Raw genomic sequence first — 18,865 nt, 5'->3', positions numbered from 1 at the left:
TAGGACTCATCTTAAGCCCCTCCTATGACTATAGTAGCCAGACTGGGTCCTAAAAGATTTTATTTCAATAAGGAAATATCTTATAGGCCAGGGGTGGGGAACCTGCAGCCTGGAGGCCACATGTCACCCTCTAGGTCTTCAAGCACAGCCCTTTGACTGAATTCAAACTTCACAGATCCCCTTAATAAAAGGATTCAGTCAAAAGGCTGTACCCAAGGACCTAGAAGGCCACCTGTGGCCTTGAGGCTGCAAGTTCCCTAACCCTTTCCTAGGCCCTATTCAGCACAGTTTTCTGTTCCCATAGATACTTTACAGCCTGTAATAATCAATATGGATTATGGTAAAGCTAAATGGGTTTAGGAACTGTTTGAATGACCAGATTCTACACCAGATGATTAACAGATCACCATCAACTTGGAGTGATTTCTCCAGTTGAATGCCCTAAGGCATATATACATTTATGTCCCCGTGAAGTCAGTGACTTACATGAAAGCATAAAGAACATGTTTATCAAATTTGCAGATGATTTGAGTCTGGGAGGGAAAGGTAATGAAAAAATTGGCATTTGAAAATATATGATCAGGCCAGAAAATTAGACTAAACGTAAGATACATCTTAAATTCTATAGATGGAAAGTTTTAGATGTGGATTCAAAAAAATAATCAACTCTGTAGGTACAGGATGAGGGAGGGAAGGCATGGATAGATAATAATCAATGAAAAGTCCTCTGAGGTTTTGTTTGTTTGCTTGCTTGTTTTTTTGTTTCCCCAAGCTCAGTATGAGTTAACAGGGTGATATAGCAGTGAAATAATAATTTAATATCAGGCTACATTAATAGAAATGTAGTGTATAGAATATGGGAAGTTGCAATCAACTTTGCTCAAACGCCACCTGGAATATTGTTTTCAGATCTAAGTCCCACATTTTAGGAAGCCAGATCACATCCCAAGGAGAAGGTCTGTTCTGCCGAGGAAACTTGAACTGATTTTGAGGAATGAGTGAAGGAATTGGGAATGTTTAACCTGGAGAAGTGAAGCTTTGGTGGGAAATGGGGGACCTTCAAGTATCTGAAGAGTCATTATGTGAATGAGAGATTGTACTTTTTCTCTTTAGTCCCAGAGGGCAAAGCTAGGGACTGTGGGTGGAAGTGCAGAGAATCAGATTTCAGTCTGATGTGAGAGAAAAAATTTACCAACAATTGGAACTCCCCCAAAGTAGAATGGCTTGCTCTGAGATATAATGAATTCTCCATCTCTGGAGGTCGAGCAGAGGCTAGAAGAGTAATTATTGAAGGTGTTGTAGAGGAAAGTCCTTGTAAGGTATGGGTTGGAATAGATGACCTCTGAAGTCCCCATGAATTCTACTATTTTATAATTCTAAGAAAGAGCTCCAGTTGCTGAATACTTCAGAGATACCTGATTTTCTCTAAGTGCTCCCTTCACTAATGCAGACCCTGATTCTTCCATTCACACGTAGATGGCTTCATGCATCGTTTTGCACAATAAAATTCATGCCTTGCTGTCCAGCCCTCTGGGATGGGGCTTATCTGCCCTTTGCTAGGCTGATACTTTGATGACAGGCACGTGGGCCAGGTCCCAGAAGTATTCGAACTTGGCATGACCTGCCTGACTTTTGCCCCCACGTGGCAAACCTTTCAAGAGCCCTTGACTGCTTTCATGCCATAATGACAATATTAGTAGAAGAGTTTTAATTTATAATAAGCCTACAACTGTAACCAAAGCTAATGTTGGCTCTTTGGGGCCCAGAGGGTGAAAGGTGGGCTTTTCTAGCCAATGAAGGAGGCCTTATAAACCATAGGATCACAGGTCTAGAGCTGTAAGGGATCTCAGAGGCCGTCTAAATCAACCTCCTCGTTTTACTGTTGAGGAAACCTAGACCTACGACGGAGAAGTGACTTGCTAAAGGTAGCATCAGGTAACAAATGACAGAGGTGGAATTTGAACTCGTGTCCTTTGACTCCAAATTTAGTGCTCTTTCCTCTGAAAATGCTTACTCTACATCAGCATCAAAGAGGAATGTAGCCAGATTTTGTACCTGTAATAATGTGTTGGGTTGTTTTAAAATTCTAAATAGCCAGGCACGGTGGTCCACATCCATAATGCCTGCTACTGAGAGAAGCCAAAGCTGGTGAATTGTCTGGGCTTAGGATTTATTGGCCACAGTCAGATTAAAACTGATCTGTGCCCACACTAAGTTGGCACCAATATGGTGAAGCCCCACGAAGCAGGGTGGAGGCCGTCAGGCTGCCGGAGAAAGGGGCAGACTGGCTCAGGTTGAAAATCGAGCAGGCCAGAGCTTCCATGCAGATCAGCAGCAGTATTGGGCCTATGAGTGCCTGCCTTGCTTCTAGCTGGGAAGTAAGCAAGGGTGACCCTGGAGATAAAGAGAGAGACACAGACACAGAGACTAAAACTCTATAAACTGTTGCAAAAGTGTGTATTTCTATGGTATGAGATGGGGACCAGAAAGAGTATATTATATATTGTTATCTGAAATTGTGAGCTCATGGGCTCTCCATCACTGGAGTTACTCCAGCCAAAGTTGAGCTGCGATATCTATTGCAGCATTGTAAAGGCACTTTGTGGTTGAGGTTGGGTTTGAGCTAGATAATTGTTTGGTCCTTTCTAGTTCTGAGAAGTCTGTCATTCCACTGTTTGTGCTTTAGTCCTGAATTAATGACTTTGGGCATAATCTTATTTCCGTTTTGGATTTAATTCACTTTTCCTCTAATGTCTTGTTTATTTTTAATTTTTTTCCCCAGAACCTCCCACTCCCATTGCTCCTCCTGAGCTGCTGGCAGTTGGGGCCACCTATCTGTGGATTAAACCGAATGCCAACTCCATAATTGGAGATGGGCCCATCATCCTGAAGGAGGTGGAGTACCGTACAACCACAGGAAACTGGGCTGAGACCCACATCGTCGATTCTCCCAACTACAAGCTATGGCATCTGGACCCTGACGTGGAGTATGAAATCCGAGTGCTGCTCACCAGGCCAGGCGAGGGTGGGACGGGCCCCCCAGGCCCCCCGCTGACCACCAGGACCAAGTGTGCAGGTAGGGAGCTCCACCAGGGATTGACTGATTGCTTTGGGGGCTGGCAAGCATCCAGGGTCTGTTTCTCCTCTTGGCATTCTGCGATGGCATAATACCTTAATGTTTGCCAAGTCATGTTTCCCACGCTTGAGAGTGACAGAAAAGGCTCAGCCTGTGCTTTTGAGTGGCCTTCTGGTTCAGGCTGTGTTTCCGAGCCCTTGCCTGGTTTTCCTGCTCAGAGAGCGTGTAATCACCGGGCAGGTGTGTAGAGGAGGCTTGCCTGGGGCTCCACAGATACTTTGTTAAACAGTCCTGCCACCTGCACACAAAAGGACCTTGCCATCCTTCACGACTCCTCTCTTGTGTATCATTGCCAGTGCCATCCTGAACATGCTTGATTTTTCCAGACCACCAAGAAGAAGGCCAACAAGACTACGATGTCTTTGTAGTTGTGGAATTGTGCAGTTGTAAACTTTATTTGGAAGTGGTGGAAACTAGATTGCTATGTACAATGAGGTCCTATCTTTTCCCTGGAAGTTCCCTGTAATAATAGTCATAGGTGAAACTTCAGAATCACATTCTTAGACATGAGTCTTGCTCAAGCTAGCCAGTGGTGAATTCTCATTGGTGGGCCCTTGCCCCTGGACACCTGGGCCAGCTCCAGGAATTCTCCTCAACCTTTCTTGCTATCACAGAGTCTCCTGCAGACCAGCAGAGCTCCCACTACAAATTTTGACTTTTCTGGAGACATAAAGGATGATATGTATTCCTCCCCTGGCTGAGACCTTGAGGTTTGTCCTTGAATGCAACACACCTATTTACACCACAGAGGAGGAAGGAAGGGCCAGCCTCCAGCCAGTACCTGCAGGGGTAATAGCTTGGACAGGAGCTCATCATATTATATAGAAGTCCAGCTTGGCAAATTCCTCCCTAGTGAAGCTGGGAAGGGTCCAGGCCATAAATAAGCAGAGTGGAAGAGGCTCTGCTGCTGGATTCTCTATCTCTGGCAGCACTGCTGTGTCTGGATGGGAGGGTGAGGGGCTCTCTGCAGGTGTGGCTATAGCTGGGGGCTACAGGCATTTAGTCCTGTGGCCTGCTTCCTGAGGCATGTGAATCTCTTTGCAGAGAGTGATGGTAGCTGTGGCAGGGCGAAGTTGCTATTGTGTATGTGGAGAAACTCAAGTAATGGTGTCCAGTACTTTCATTAGCTGAATTTCAAGAAGAATTCTCTGTCATGATTGGTATGGCAACCATGATTCCAGCTGATAAAACATCTCCCTTTCACCCCACCCCGGCCCAGGATCTAGTATTTCTCCTTACCTCAGACTGGCTATAGAGAGAGCTGACTTTTCCTGGTTGTAACTATTCCTGTGGCACCTTGGAGGATGCCTTTCCCTTAGAAGTGGCCTTCTGGTGCTTATCCTTTGCTGCTTCCATCACCAGGCTCTTCTGGGGCCGTCTCCAGTTGTCCTGATCCATATCTGGCCACTGGACCCAGATGGCTCTAGAGGAGAAAGTGAGGCTGGTGACTTTGCACAGCACTCCCTCACTTAAATCTGATTCACTTGCATATCATGGCATCACCTCCCTGATGTCATGATCCTCTTCGAGAACTAAGGACAAACAATAACAGCCACCACCAGACTTTTCCATTCAGCATTCCCCCTTGTTTTGGATCTGAGACCCAATTCTTTGCTGATATGTCTACTTCTTCCTCATCCCACTTCCCTAAAACTAAGCAACAGCTATTTGTATTTTCACTTATCAGCCTTATGACCTTGGAAAAGTCATTTACCCACCCTGAGCCTGGTTCCTCATCTGCAAAATGAAAAGGTTCAACTGGACAGCCTTTTATGTTCCTTTTAGCTCTAGTCACACTATGATCCTTCCATGGAACAAAAAGAGAATAGAGAGAAGGAGAAAAAGGAAAATATAAAATTATACATGTCAACAGCATCATTGAAAGGGATGTGAGCTCTGGAAGCCTTTTAGAAATCAACTGTAATATGTCCCTTCAGTATCAGCATAGTGAAAGGTTGTCCTTGCTCTCTATTGGGGAAGGTTGTACCTTATAGAGGAGGGTACTTAATCTGGAATCTGTGACTTATTTTTTAAAAATTCTGATAATTGTATATCAATATAATTGGTTTTCTTTGTAATCCTTTGTATTTTATCTTATGCCGGTAAAATCATTATTCTGACAAGGAATCCATAGGTTTCACCAGAGTGCCAAAAGAGTCTATTACACACACAAAAAAGGTTTGAAACCTTTACTGTCACAGGAAGTGCCCTGACCTGGAAAGTGAGAAATGTGGGTTCTGGTTATGACTCTGACACTAGCTCCATGACCGAAGACACATCATTTTCCCACTCTAGGCCTCAGTTTCCTTTTCTATAAAATAAGAAGATTGGACCAGATAACCTCAAATCACTTTTGAACCTACAATTGTGAGTATGGCCATCATGGCCCTGTCCCTTCTCAACTTTAAAGGTCCTCCTCCTGCTTAGCAGAAATCTCATATATTTTATTCAACTGTAAGCTCTTCAATGGCAGAGACTATCTCATTCATCTCTGTGTCCACCAGGGCCCTGCACAGTGTAGGCACTTAGGGGATGCTTCTTGAATAGAATGGAGTACAACAAGGCTGGCTCATTGTAGCTGTAAGTGAGGTACCTGGCGATGGCCCCTCCCATTTTTGATGCCCACACTTTATTCCCAGCCTGCTGCTGTAAGCATATCAGCCCTAAAGTGAATATCCTTTAGGGAATCATTCTTTAGGAGGTGACAGAACTAACAAAATAAATGGAAATGCCCTTTTCTTAGATTTGCAGAAAGGCTTTTGATCAAATTCCTCATTGAAACCTGATTATGAAACCTCTTGCTTTAAAAAGGACATAAAGATGTGTTATTAAACTGGCTAATCTCTTGCCCCAGCTTTGTAATACACTTTGCGTCCATAAAAGTAATTGATTGGCTCCTGCTGCTACAACTTCTCTTTGTCCACAGGGTAAATCTGAGGGCTTCTAGGGTTTTTGATCTTTACAAATGCTGTTCCAGGTACTTTAGCCGTCCCCATGGACTTATTTTCTGATGATCATATAATAATTTTGAAATTCAATTGCAGGATGATCATCTCAATAAAAATTTACAGTCTCTTGCAAAATGTTGCCCAAACCTAGAGAATGGCTTTTACATGTTACAAGCACAATTTTGTGACTCTTACTATGAATGTAATTAGTTAGGATGCCGTATGTGCCAATACATTTTCAAAAATGCTGGTATTTTAAGTAAGTAACTGTTACATTCTTGAATGGACCATATTTTATAAAATGGGCCACCCACAAGATAATCGCATCCCCACATGATGCTGATAGTACAAGGATACTCTTTCCATTATAATTAATCTTTAAAAGGCTTTCACAGCCAATATCCCTTCAGGGATATTGTTTTTGGGGGCTGTTAGACTGTGGTTGTGTGATGCTTTCTTTATTAATAATTACCCACAAAGTGCATCCAATATTTCACTTAGTAGAACTTTTAAAAGCTTGAAATGCCCAGGGTCTCAGTTCTGCCCAAAGGAATTTGGAACAAAAGACCGGACAAGAGTAAAACACAAAGTTGAATGGTTGAGATAATGTCCATCATGAAGCAATTAATGTTAGGGAGCAGAGTGGGAGAAAGGGAAGAAAGGAGAAGCAAAGGGTCCATTCTCAGGAGGAGAAGGTGACCAACCATCTCAGAAAGAGGAGTGACCTGTTGAAGTTTCCAGGGAAATGGGAACAATTTACATAAGCAAAGAAAAAAAAAACCTAGGATGATTTTGACCTTGACAGGAAAACACGGAGGAAGCTAATGAAGGGATTTAAAAAGATAAATCATTTTGTTACTACTGGGGGGAGGAAAACAAGAGAAAGTGGCTACCTTTTTTCTTAAGCTCTTGTGCTCTTCCTTGTCCATTGGATGTGTGTTGTATAACTCTTCTCCCCCACCTCAACTAGGTTGTAAGCTACATGAGGATAATTCCAACCTATTTCCAATCTCATTGTACGTTATTCCTCCTGCCACCCTCTGTGATCCCACCCATCTGGCTTTCTTTTTCTTACTCACACATGACGTTGCATTTCACATTTCCTGTCTTTGCACTGGCCATTCCCCCGTGCCTGGAATCCCCTCTTCTTGCTCACCTTTGTCTCAGAGAATCCCTTTCTTCCTTCAACATGTAATTCAAACACTCCTTTCTATAGGAAGCCTGTCCTGACCCCCTGATCTGCTAATGCCCTCCCTCCCAAACTACCTTGTATTTAACTACTTTGAGCACATTTCTTATTGATTCTCTTTATGTATATTCTGTACATACTTATACGTTCCCGCTGTTGGAGTGTAAACTACTTGAAAGTGAAAATGGTTTCTTTCTTTGTATTCCTAGCACCTAGCACAGTACCTGGGACATAGACATTTAATAAACACTTATTGATTGATGGATAAAGATCATGGTTCTGACCAGCACAGAGGGGCAGGGCTCTGAACGCTGTAAACACTTAAGGAATAGAATGAGTGAGCAGTTGAATGGAAGTCAGAGAGGATGAGGTTGCCGTAGTAACCTTGTCTTTCTTGAAGCATTCTCTTCTCCTGTCTGACTGTGTTCAGTTTTTCTGCCTTCTTTCTTTGGCTCCTGTCAAACTTCATGCATCCTAACTGGGGCCAGTCTTTGGTCCTTGGTCTTTAGTTTTCAGTCCTTTTGCTCTTGCTGTGCTTTTTAAAGTATTTTCTTATTCTGGGCTTTCTTCCACTCTGAAAGTTTCAGCTAGCACCTCTGTAACCCATGACATTGAAATTTGCATTTGCCTGGCCTCTTAGCTCCACATTTGCCCCTCCATTTCCACTTGGATGAGTTGCCATTGCTTAAAAAATTTAGTAGGTCTAAAACCAAATGTGGAATTTTCCCCAATTTCCATTTCTTCAATGGTGCTACCATTATTCTTGTCACCCAGACTCCAAAGCCCACAGTCATCTGTGACTCATCTCACTCTAAAATCTCTAATATTCAGGTTGTTAGAAAGTCCTGTCAATTTTTCCTGTGGAGTAAACATTTTTATATATGTCCCTTTCTCCTCCAGTCTTATTCCCATGCTGTTGGTCCAGACCTTTATCACCTAAATCATTGATACATTTTTATGATTCAAGCATAATATAATGGAAATGGTGCTGAATTTAGAGTCAGAGGCCTTGAATTTGAATCCTACCATTTCTGCTTAATTACAGGGTGACTTTGGGAAATTGCTTAACCTCTCTGAGACTCTTTCTTCATCTATAAAATGAAGAGGTTAGAATAGAGTAACTCTGAGTTCCATTTCAAATCTAAATCTATAATCTCTCCAAATCTATAATGCTAATTCATATTTAGACACTTAAGTGGATACATTTCTCATGCATGTAGGTATTTCCTCTACTGGTAGAGATCCTTGCCTTTTAATCCTATGTGATTCTTAAATCATTTCCTCTCATTAATCACCCAACATAAGATCCATACAATACATTAAAGGACTTCCTTTGGGTGTTTTGTTTGGTATTTTAATGTTTTATGGGTCATATATTCCAATCTATTCATTTTACAGAAGAGGAAACAAATTCAGAGAGACTGAGAACCTTGTCCCCAGTGCATGTTATAAGTGACTGAGCTGGCATTTCAACTCAGGGTTCTCTGAATCTAAATCTAATGTTCTCTTCAATATATTATGTTGCCTTCCAGTTATGGACCTAGCCCATTTTCCATTGGAAGAGTATGGATAAGATATATATACCCTCCAGTAAGCTCTGTGGACTATCCATTCAAATTAAGTATATATCATAGTTTGAGTAATAGGCATTCTAGATACACACACACACACACACACACAGAGAAAGAGAGACAGAGAGACAGAGAAAAGAAAGAGAAACAAAGAGAGTATGGGGTATTCAGGGAGCACTAATACTTCTGGTGTGAAGGCTTGTTAAGCACTTTTTTAGGGCTGCTTATCCACCTTTGGTGTCCACCTTTCACCTAAATCTCACATGTGGCTCCAAGAAGCTGTTTCATGTGCAGTGTCCATAGCCCAGTAAAACCATCTTAACATGTGGGCTAAACCAAGTTGAGAGTAACCAACAGGCTTCAGACTCATCAGTGAGTTAGGGAGTGTCTACCCCATGCATGAGAACATTTCCTCCAGTGGAATGGGCAGATGAAAACAATTTGTTCTAATGGCCATGAAGATGACTGAAGCAGGCTCTGTGGACTACTTAGAACTTGGTCACATGTCAGAGACATCAAGGTCATTCCCTGCATCCTGGGCTATTCTCAGTTCTGATTTTGGACTTCACTGATTCAGGAAGACATCCTGTATTATCATTGGTCCTCTTTGAAATGAAGGATGATCTCTCTTCTCTTCTCTTCTCTTCTCTTCTCTTCTCTTCTCTTCTCTTCTCTTCTCTTCTCTTCTCTTCTCTTCTCTTCTCTTCTCTTCTCTTCTCTTCTCTTCTCTTCTCTTCTCTTCTCTTCTCTTCTCTCTCTCTCTCTCTCTCTCTCTCTCTCTCTCTCTCTCTCTCTCTCTCTCTCTCTCCCCCCCCTCCCCCCCATAGGTATATATGTATTTTCAGTGTGGGTAGTTAGCCAAATTTCTTTAAATGATTATGATTTTCATTAGGAAAATCTTCAGAGTTCCTGAGCTAATGGCTATCAAGTCAATGTCATCTACATTTATGTTTACATAATAGTGACATTTATTTTGCTGCAATTGTTACTATTAATATTTACCTTATGAGTTGTTCAGGGTTTTATTGATGAGAGGCATCTGACTAGTTGACCCTTCTACCCATATCCCTTCCTTATTTCCCTCCCTATGGAAACTCCCATCTCAAAACTCATATTTGGAAGGCGATTTAGGGGTCATTTGCTCAGAATCATAGAATCTAAGAGTAACAAAGCATCATAGTGATCATCTAATCTAAACCATACCTTTTACAACATAGAACATCCCTTTTACAATATAGCAACCACTTTACTGAAGTCCCTTATTACCTCTTACCTGCACTATTGGAATGGCGTCCTAATTAGTGTCCCTGCCTCAAGTCTTTCCCCATTCCTGTACATCCTCTACCTAGATACCAAAGAGATTTTTCTTCAAATGCAGTTTTGCTTGATAAGCTAGAGTCCTCCTAATTGATTTTAGGATAAAATTAACTTCTTTATTTGGCTGTCAAAAACCTTCCCAATCTGGCCTTAATATACTCTTCATACCTCATTATACATCACTTCCCTTTTCACACTCAGTGGTCTAGCTAAATTGGTCTTCTTGGTGTTCCCCATAAAGCATCCCATCTCTCACCTCCATGCCTTTGCACTTGCTGTCTCCCTTGCCTCATATGCTCTACTCCTATAGCTCTGAGTTCTACATGAAAGTGATTCTGACACCAGCATTCTCTTAGTTTAGGTTCAGTATTGGAATAAATAATGAGACACAAGTCACTGAAGAACTAACAAAAAAGGGGTTTACTTTGCTCTAATACAGCAAGGATTTGGTGGTACTCAGTATCTCTGGACCTGACCTCCCTTGTCTACATATGGAAATGTGTCTGCTCATCAGAACAATGATGCCTCCTGTGATCTTCAAAAATCTCTTAAGTTTGAGGGGCCCAGACTCCAGTGATTGAGACTTTTATGCCCATAAGTGACCAGGAGAGTGTGTCAGGGAAGCCAGAGATTCTGGGGACAGTTTTGTCTCTTTTTAGGGAAAGCATATCCCTATCTCAGGAACGAGGAGGTGGGACCTAGAGCCATCCCATGTTGGGAATAGGGACCTAGGGGAAAAGGAGCTGCATCAGGGATCAGGGACCGATTGAGTCCCAGCACCACTTTGTTTCCTCTTAAGGAAAACGAATTCCTGTTGTAAAAGGGAAAGAGGAGGAATGGGCCTAACCCATGTTGTGGTTAAGCATTGGTAAACATTAGTTCTCTAGTACCTTTTTGTTCCCTTCTAAAGTTAATGTCCTCTGCCTATCAACTTCCTAGTCTTTTCCATTTTTATTCTGTATATAGTAAATAAATAAATAAATAAATAACTACACACACACACACACACACACACACACACACACACACACACACCCTACATATACACATGTATATGTAGGTATGTATATATGTACATGTATGTGTGTATATATCTATGTAGATAATATGTATTACATGTTTTTCTTTTTATATGATATATATTTATGTTATTTATTATATGTTTATATATAATAGATGTACATGTTGCCTCCCTTGATATAATTTGTTTCTTGAGAGCAGGGACTTCTTCATTTCCATGTATTGTTGCTGACTAATTGCTGTGTGTTTAATCTCTGACATATAGTCCTAGCTCCATCTCAAAACCTTCAGTCCCAGGCACAGGAACACCACTATTGCCAAGCAGCCTATTCCTGGGATTACTTTACAGGTTGGGAATTTCTTCATTCTATTGAACCAAAACCTGCTCCTGCAGCTTCTGCCCATTATCATCCTACATCTCTGCCTGCTCTACTAATCCTCTTTATAGTATCCCTGATTTAAGTGACCGTCTCGCCTCTGCTCAAGTGTTGTTATTTTCAGTCAGGCTGGCCATGCCATCCATGGGGAGAATTACCTGTAGAAACCCCCACCCCCTCTCTCTCCACTGCCTACGCACACCTTGGCAACTGATCTGCAGCTGAGCTGGGCCCCAGCACTAGTCTGTCTGAAGCAGAACCAGAGCCAGCAGCTAGGTTTTCCTGAATCTCAAGACCAGTCCTTCATCTTCTATAGCACACTGTCTCCCCTAAGCAAATATATTAGGTTTAATGTGGGGTCCATATTCAAGAAGGGACATTGACAAACTGGGACAGGTCCAAAGAAAGGCAACCACGATGGAGAAACCAAGCCATGGAAGCATTGGTTGAATAAACTAGGAATGCTTAGCCTGCATAAAGGAAGACTTGAAGGCAGGGATAGGGGGCCGTGATTTTTACTTTGAAATAGCACCCTAATGGCAGGAACCACTTCATTTTTGTCCAGGCATAAAGTGCCTGACACATAATAGGCTTTCAATAAAAGGGCTATCATCTATAAGAGGGATAAGATTTGTTCTTCTTGTCCCCAAAGAGCAGAACTAGCATTTTTATTCTGCAGTAAGTTCAAAGTGGAGCAGCTAGGTGGCATAGTGGATAGAGAACTGGCCCTAAAGTTAGGAAGACCTGAGTTCAAAATTGGCTTCAAACACTGACTAGCTGTGTGACCCTGGGCAAGTCACTTAACCCTGTTTGCTTCAGTTTCCTCATCTATAAAGTGAGCTAGAGAAGGAAATGGCAAACCACTCCAGTATCTCTGCCAAAGAAACCACAAATGGAGTCACCAAGAGTTGGACAAAACTAATTGACAAAAACAATAACAAGTTCAAAATGGTTATGCGATCTGAATGATAACATCAGAAGAAATTAAAAGAGAAGCAGATCATATACCCTTCATAGCTATGAGGAGAGGACATATTAGCCAAATGAGAGAAATTATAAAGGCAATTATGAAAGACAAACCAGATAATTTTGATTTTATGAAATTTAAAATCTTTTGTACAAACAAAATGAATGCATCCAGGATAAGAAAGAAATAGGTCAACTGGGGGAGGAATCTTTATATCAGATATCTCTTATAAGAGTTTGCTAATCCAAGATATATAAATGACTAACAAATATCAAAGACCGAGAGCCATTTCCTAATAGATAAGATAAATGCTCAAAAGATATGAAGAAATCATTCTCAAAAGAAGAATTACAAACTATTAACAACTAACTATAAGAAAGAGTGCTCCACATCCTAGTAATAGGAGAAATGCAAATCCAAGCCACTCTGAGGTTTTACCTCACGATCAGGAAATTAGCAAAGATGACAAAAGGTGGGAAGTGACAACATTGAGGGGCTAGGAGAAGACAGATACCCTGATGCATTGTTGGTAAATCTATAAACTGGTATAACCAGTCTAGAAAAAGATTTAGAATTATGAAAATAAAGTGACTAAAATATCTATGCCTTACGACTCAGATTCATCTGCTACGTATATAGTTCAGGAAGGTTATTGACAAAAAGAAAAGCTTCATATACACCAAAATATTGGTATCAGCATTCTTTTTTTGTGGTAGCAAAGAAGTAGAAACAAAATAGATACCCATCATTTGAAGAATACCTTAACAAATCATGATATAATGTAATGGAATATTGCTGTGCTGCCAGAAAGAATGGGCATGATGACTACAAAGAAGTGTGGAAAGATATACAGGAATTGGGGCTGTTGAAGTGAGCAGAACCAGAAACACAATGCACACAATATATACCACCATAAAATAATTGAAATGGAATTCATGAAATTATAATGATGAAGCTTGGCCCCAAAGAAGAGATTTGAAATGATGCCTTCCCCACTCTTTTGCAGAAGTGGAGTCCATGGGTTTGCATCATTAATTATAATGCTGCAGTTTTTTATATGTTGATTTATTTTGACGAATTTCTTTTTCCCTTTAAATGTTTGTTGTGTTGTCATTAAAGGGAATAGCTCGGGAAAGGGGAGATAAGGGATTTGTTGTTCAGTCATGTCCTGTTCTTTGTGACTCCATTTGTGGTTTTCTTGGCAAAGATACTGGAGTGTGGGGCAGCTAGGTGGCACAGTGGATAGAGCACCGGCCCTAGATTCCGGAGGACCTGATTTCAATTATGGCCTCAGACGCAAAACACTTACTAGCTGTGTGACCCTGGGCAAGTCACTTAACCCCATTGCCTAGCCCAAAAAAAAATAAAAGAAGAAGAAGCAAAGATACTGGAGTGTTTTACCATTTCTTTATCTCATTTTATAGATGAAGAAACTGAGGCAAACAGGGTTAAGTGACCTGCCCAGGGTCACGCAGCTAGTAAGTGTTTGAAGCCAGATTTAAACTCAGGAAAATGAATCTTCTTATTCTAGCCTGGCACTCTATCCACTAGGCCATCTAGTTGCCCCTGAGTTAAGGGGTTGAGAGAGGACAAATGTAGGTGATATAAGCTATCAATAAAATCTGTTTTCAAAGAGCTAAGGCTTTATGGACAAAAATTACAAGAATATAAATTTCAGTGCAGGATGAGAAAGAATTTCCTAAAAATAAGGGCTGCCCAATGATGCAAGATGTTCCCTCATGAAGAAGAGCGCCCCCTTGTCATCAGATACCCTTTAGGAAGAGAATGGGTGCTCACAGCCACTTGGGGATTTTAGAAGGAGGATTCATGCTTAAAGTAGGGCCCTGACCTTTGAAGTCCCTTCCATCTTTAAGCTTCTGTGAGTCTTGGGGGGACTGTCTACCTCCTGAGGCTGCTCATTTCATCTCCATTTGTTAGAACAGTATTTTCCATTCTCTTATTTGTGCTGATTGGTCCTTGTCCTGCCCTCTGGAGCCACATGGGAGAATATGTTAAGTCTCCTTTCCCCATGACAGCCTTTGGGTATTTGAAGTCCTTCCTGTGCCCTTTTTCCTTCTTCCTTGTCAACACTTTCCGAGAACAGCTATAAAAGGAAGGGGTTGGACTGGATGGCCCCAAAGGTCTCTTTTAGCTCGGACATTCTTTGTATGATTCTAAGTGTCTTTCCATTCAGTTCTCTTCATACCGCAGTTTCAAAATTCTACACCAGGAAACCTAGCGGGTAAAGAATACTTTCCAGTGATTGTTTATCCACTTAAATCAGATGCCTTTTTTCCCTTGGAACTAATTTCTTTTGACCTCAAAGAATGTCTGGTCCCTCCATGTGAAGAGCATAGTTCTTGCTGCAGAGAGATTGTATATGCTGCTGATTTGGGGGCCCTTCAGCCCTCATTTTTCCCTGTAAGAGCTGATTGCGGCTTTATGTTCTATTTACATATATATGGCCTACTCTTTGAGTTGTCAGAGCTACCTGAAAACTTTCCTCCCACTCAACCCTGGGGGGGAAGTAGTGAAAAAAAGGGGGGAGATTAAAATCACTATTCTCAACCTAGTAAGGGTCTTCAGGCAGGGCAGGAATCAGAAGCCTGTTTTCCCTCTTGGTGAAATTAGAGGCTCCAAGTAGAATATTAATGGTGTTTCCTTTCCCTTCTTCCTCTCCATCTCTTCCTCTTCCTTCTCCTGCTCATGCTTCCCTTCTACCCCTAAGCATGATAATACTCATGTCATGGAGTCAGAAGGGGCCTAAAAATGATCGTATCTACGCCCTTCACTCCACAGAGGAAGAAGCAGAGGTATAGAAATGGGAAAGGATCGTTCTAATCTGCCGCAGAGTCAGGATGGGAGCCCAGGTTTCTAGTCTCCAAGGTGGGGGCTTTTTCTCCCATACCCTTGCTATTGACCTTAAGGGGCTGTTGTGAGGTTCAGATGAGAAGAGATGTGACAGAGCTGTGTAAATGCCAGCAATTATAGATATGGAATCTTCTGATCATTAAGAGGAAGATAAAGCATTTCTTGAACTGGGAGGAGCCTTTGAAGTGGGAGAGGGCCCTGGAGCTTATTGTGATGAGATCTGAAGGGATGTTTGGTTTGCCTTTTCCCCTACTTGCATTGTTAACTTTGTTTATATACACATACTCATAAGTGCACACATATCCACATGCATATACTTAACCCCACACATACATCCAGAGGCACAGACGCATTTATCTATGCATGCACGTGCATGCACACATGTTCACAAGTCTTCCATAGTGTGGTAATGATAATGATATAGCTGGCATCCATATAACTCTTTAAGGTTTACCAAGCACTTTGCATGCATTGCAAACGAACTGTGTGAGGCGGGTACTGTATTATTTTACTCCCATTTTACCTGTGGGGAAACTGAGGTTAAGTGACTTGTCCAGAGTCTCACATTCAGCCTAAAAGATGGAATTAGAAACTAGGTCCTGGGTCTAGGAATTCATGACTCCAGGATCAGCCCTCTTTGTATTTTATCACACTTTTAACAGTGACTAACTGGAATCCCTTAATCAGAAAAATTGAAAAATTGTCATCATTTTGAGAAAGGGACACTATGAGAAAATTAAGCTTAGACAAAATGGAAATTTAGTAAAAGCAAATAACAAAGGGAAAAATAAACTGCCAGGCAACGTCTATGTTGTAACACCATAGAATGCCAATGGAGAGGACCTCAGATGTCTCTAATGCCTCCATTGACCCAGCGCGTAAATCTTCTCTCTCTGCACAGGAGATGACATCGCCTCTACTTGAATAACTCCTGACACAGGGAACTCATCACCTTATGAAGCAGCCCACTGCATTTTAAGATAATTGTAAGAATTAAAAATGTCTTCCTTAAAGTGAACTGAAATCTGGTGTTTTGAAATTCCTCCCTCTCCTTGCTCTTGGTTCTGACCTTCAGGGCCAAGGTCAGTTAGTCTGAGTCCTGGATCAAATGATTTCACATCATATTCTGGAAGGCAGTGACATTGTTGTCCCTAGCACTCCAGACTGTACTTTCAGGTTTGTTTTTTTTCCTGAAGGAATTTCTTAGTATTGTCTCAACAGTCTTGAGACATTATTCCTCTGAACATAGGGTGCTTGGGAATAGATAATAGTATTCCAGAGGAGGCTGGAGCAAACTATGTCTAGTGCTCCTAATGCAATCCAGCAGCAGTTTGTGCTTGGTGCTGACATTCAGAATCGATCCTGAACTGTATTGTTTATTCTTTTGTCTAACTCTCTTGTTCTGGCTAATGCAGCGTGATCTCTGCATTAGGCTTTCTTCCCAGGCTGCTGGTGCCTGGCACAGCAGCCCTAGGTTCTAAGAAGTCTGACCCAGCTACATCTTTACAGCATGGGAAGCATTTGAATCCTTGGAAGAAAAGCAGCACTGGACCAGGGTTGTATCCATTCAACTTAGAGTCCTAGAGATTTGGCTTAGGGACTAAGAAGTTAAGTGACTTGCCCAAGGTCACCTAGTTGTCGTCGGAGGTGGGACATAAACCCAGAACTTCCTGAGTCCAAGGAAAGCCTTCTATCCTGTGTGCCACACTGCTTCTCTCCATTTTACAGATGAGGAAACAGACTCAGAGAGATTAATTAATTTGCTGCTGTCACATAGCCACTGTCAGAAGTTAAAGCTGAACCCAGCTTTTCCTGACTCCCAATACGACATTTTGACCATTGTTCTGTGCTGCTCAGAGAGCTTGAATGCCTTGTCCGTGGCGATTTACCTGTTGAGTATCAGAAATGGGATGTGAACATATCCTTCCCTGCACAGACAGAGGGATGCATCAGCATTCCTATTGTAATTCTTTTCTTAAGACAGGCAAACCCAAATTCAACCTCATGTTCCTTCTCTGCGTCTGTTCTCTATTTCTCTTCTCCTATACACATTCCCTCCTTGCCTAATCATTTCCTCTCCTCTTTTGTACTCATGCCCTCTTCCTGCACCCATTGCTGTCTTCTCTCTTTTCATTTATTCTTTCTTTCCTACCTATTTCTTTCTAATCTACCCCGCATGAGCTCCAGTACTCACTGGATAAGCCACTTAAATCGTTCTGAGCCTTAGCTTGCTTTATTGGGATAGTCTTCTTGCATCGTTTACCTTGAATGGTTGTTTTGAAGAAACTTTTATTTTTTGTTAAAACTTCAAGCCAAATATTGAACTATTCATTATGAACTCTCTCTCTCTCTCTCTCTCTCTCTCTCTCTCTCTCTCTCTCTCTCTCTCTCTCTCTCTCTCTCTCTCTCTCTCTCTCTCTCTCTCTCTCTCTTCCTTTTCTCCCTGTATCCTATTCCTCTTCTTTCTCCTTATACTCACAAATTACTTCCTTTTCCCTCTCCCTGGCCAGTCCAACCCCATCATTTCTTCCTCTCCTCCTCTCTCTTTATTCCTTTCTCCTTGCCTCCTCACCCCTGTCTCTTCCTTGGAACCCACCAACCCCAAAGAAACCCATACTGCTAACTTGACGAGCTTGAATGGATGTGAGCCTGGTCCAATGCTGCTTTTCTTTGCACGCTGTAAAGCTGTAACAAGGTCAGATTTGATTAGAACCTAGGGCTGCTGTGCCAGGCACCAGGGGCCTGGGAAGAAAGCCTAATGCAGAGATCACGCTGCATTAGCCAGAACAAGAGAGTTAGACAAGAGAATAAACAGTACAGTTCAGGATCGATTCTGAATGTCAGCACCAAGCGCAAACCGCTGCTGGATTACATTAAGAGCACCAGTAACTGCTCCTCTTGATAAATCTCAAATTTAAAGCCTGTATTAGCCAAATCCCTCTGGACAAAATAAGGCTTCATCATGGCAGTGTCATCCTGGCCGTGATGAGGCACAGGGCAGCATGACAAGCAAGGAAGCCTTCCGTTTCCCCATCAATTAGTACTCCTTTGGGGCCCAGAGGGATTGCTACCAGTTCTCAGTGTTCTGAATGACACCTTTAGTGGCACCATGGGGAATTGCTGCTTCCCTCGGCAGGACTCTGCTTCTGGGGCCCAGCGTGTCATTAACAGCTTCTTGGAGATGTCAACCTTTTCGTGCTTGTTACACATTTTCCCACTCTACTCACACTACAAGCCAGCTAAACTGACCCTCTTAGTGTTCCCCATACATGACATTGCGTTGCTCGCTTCCACTTCACACTGACTACCCTTCATGCCAGGATTGCCCTTACCTCTGCCTCTCAGAATCCTTTGTGACTCAGATCAAGTGACATCTCAGTCGCCAATGCCTTCTCCTGGCATTTTTCTTAAATATATGTGTATACATACCCATGGTCTCCCTCTGCTAATCTGTAAGCTCTCTGAGGAC

General features: G+C 42.1%; 1 protein-coding gene across 9 annotated transcripts in view; it reads left to right on the top strand.

The window, feature by feature from the left end:
- PTPRT (protein tyrosine phosphatase receptor type T) overlaps positions 1-18,865 on the top strand; it is a 1,323,147-nt gene that overhangs the window by 683,357 nt on the left and 620,925 nt on the right. For all 9 annotated transcript variants that reach the window (XM_020998700.2, XM_020998699.2, XM_020998698.2 and 6 more), the window contains one exon: positions 2,783-3,076. In XM_020998700.2, coding sequence (XP_020854359.1) covers positions 2,783-3,076 — 294 coding nt within the window. The remainder of the gene's footprint in view (positions 1-2,782; positions 3,077-18,865) is intronic.

Source organism: Phascolarctos cinereus, unplaced genomic scaffold (genome assembly GCF_003287225.1).
Source record: "Phascolarctos cinereus isolate Bilbo 61053 unplaced genomic scaffold, phaCin_HiC Scaffold_2;HRSCAF=192, whole genome shotgun sequence".
NCBI classification, from domain to species: Eukaryota; Metazoa; Chordata; class Mammalia; order Diprotodontia; family Phascolarctidae; genus Phascolarctos; species Phascolarctos cinereus.
The sequence above is the reverse complement of the archived record's forward strand: the minus strand, read 5'-3'. Positions and strand labels throughout refer to the sequence as shown.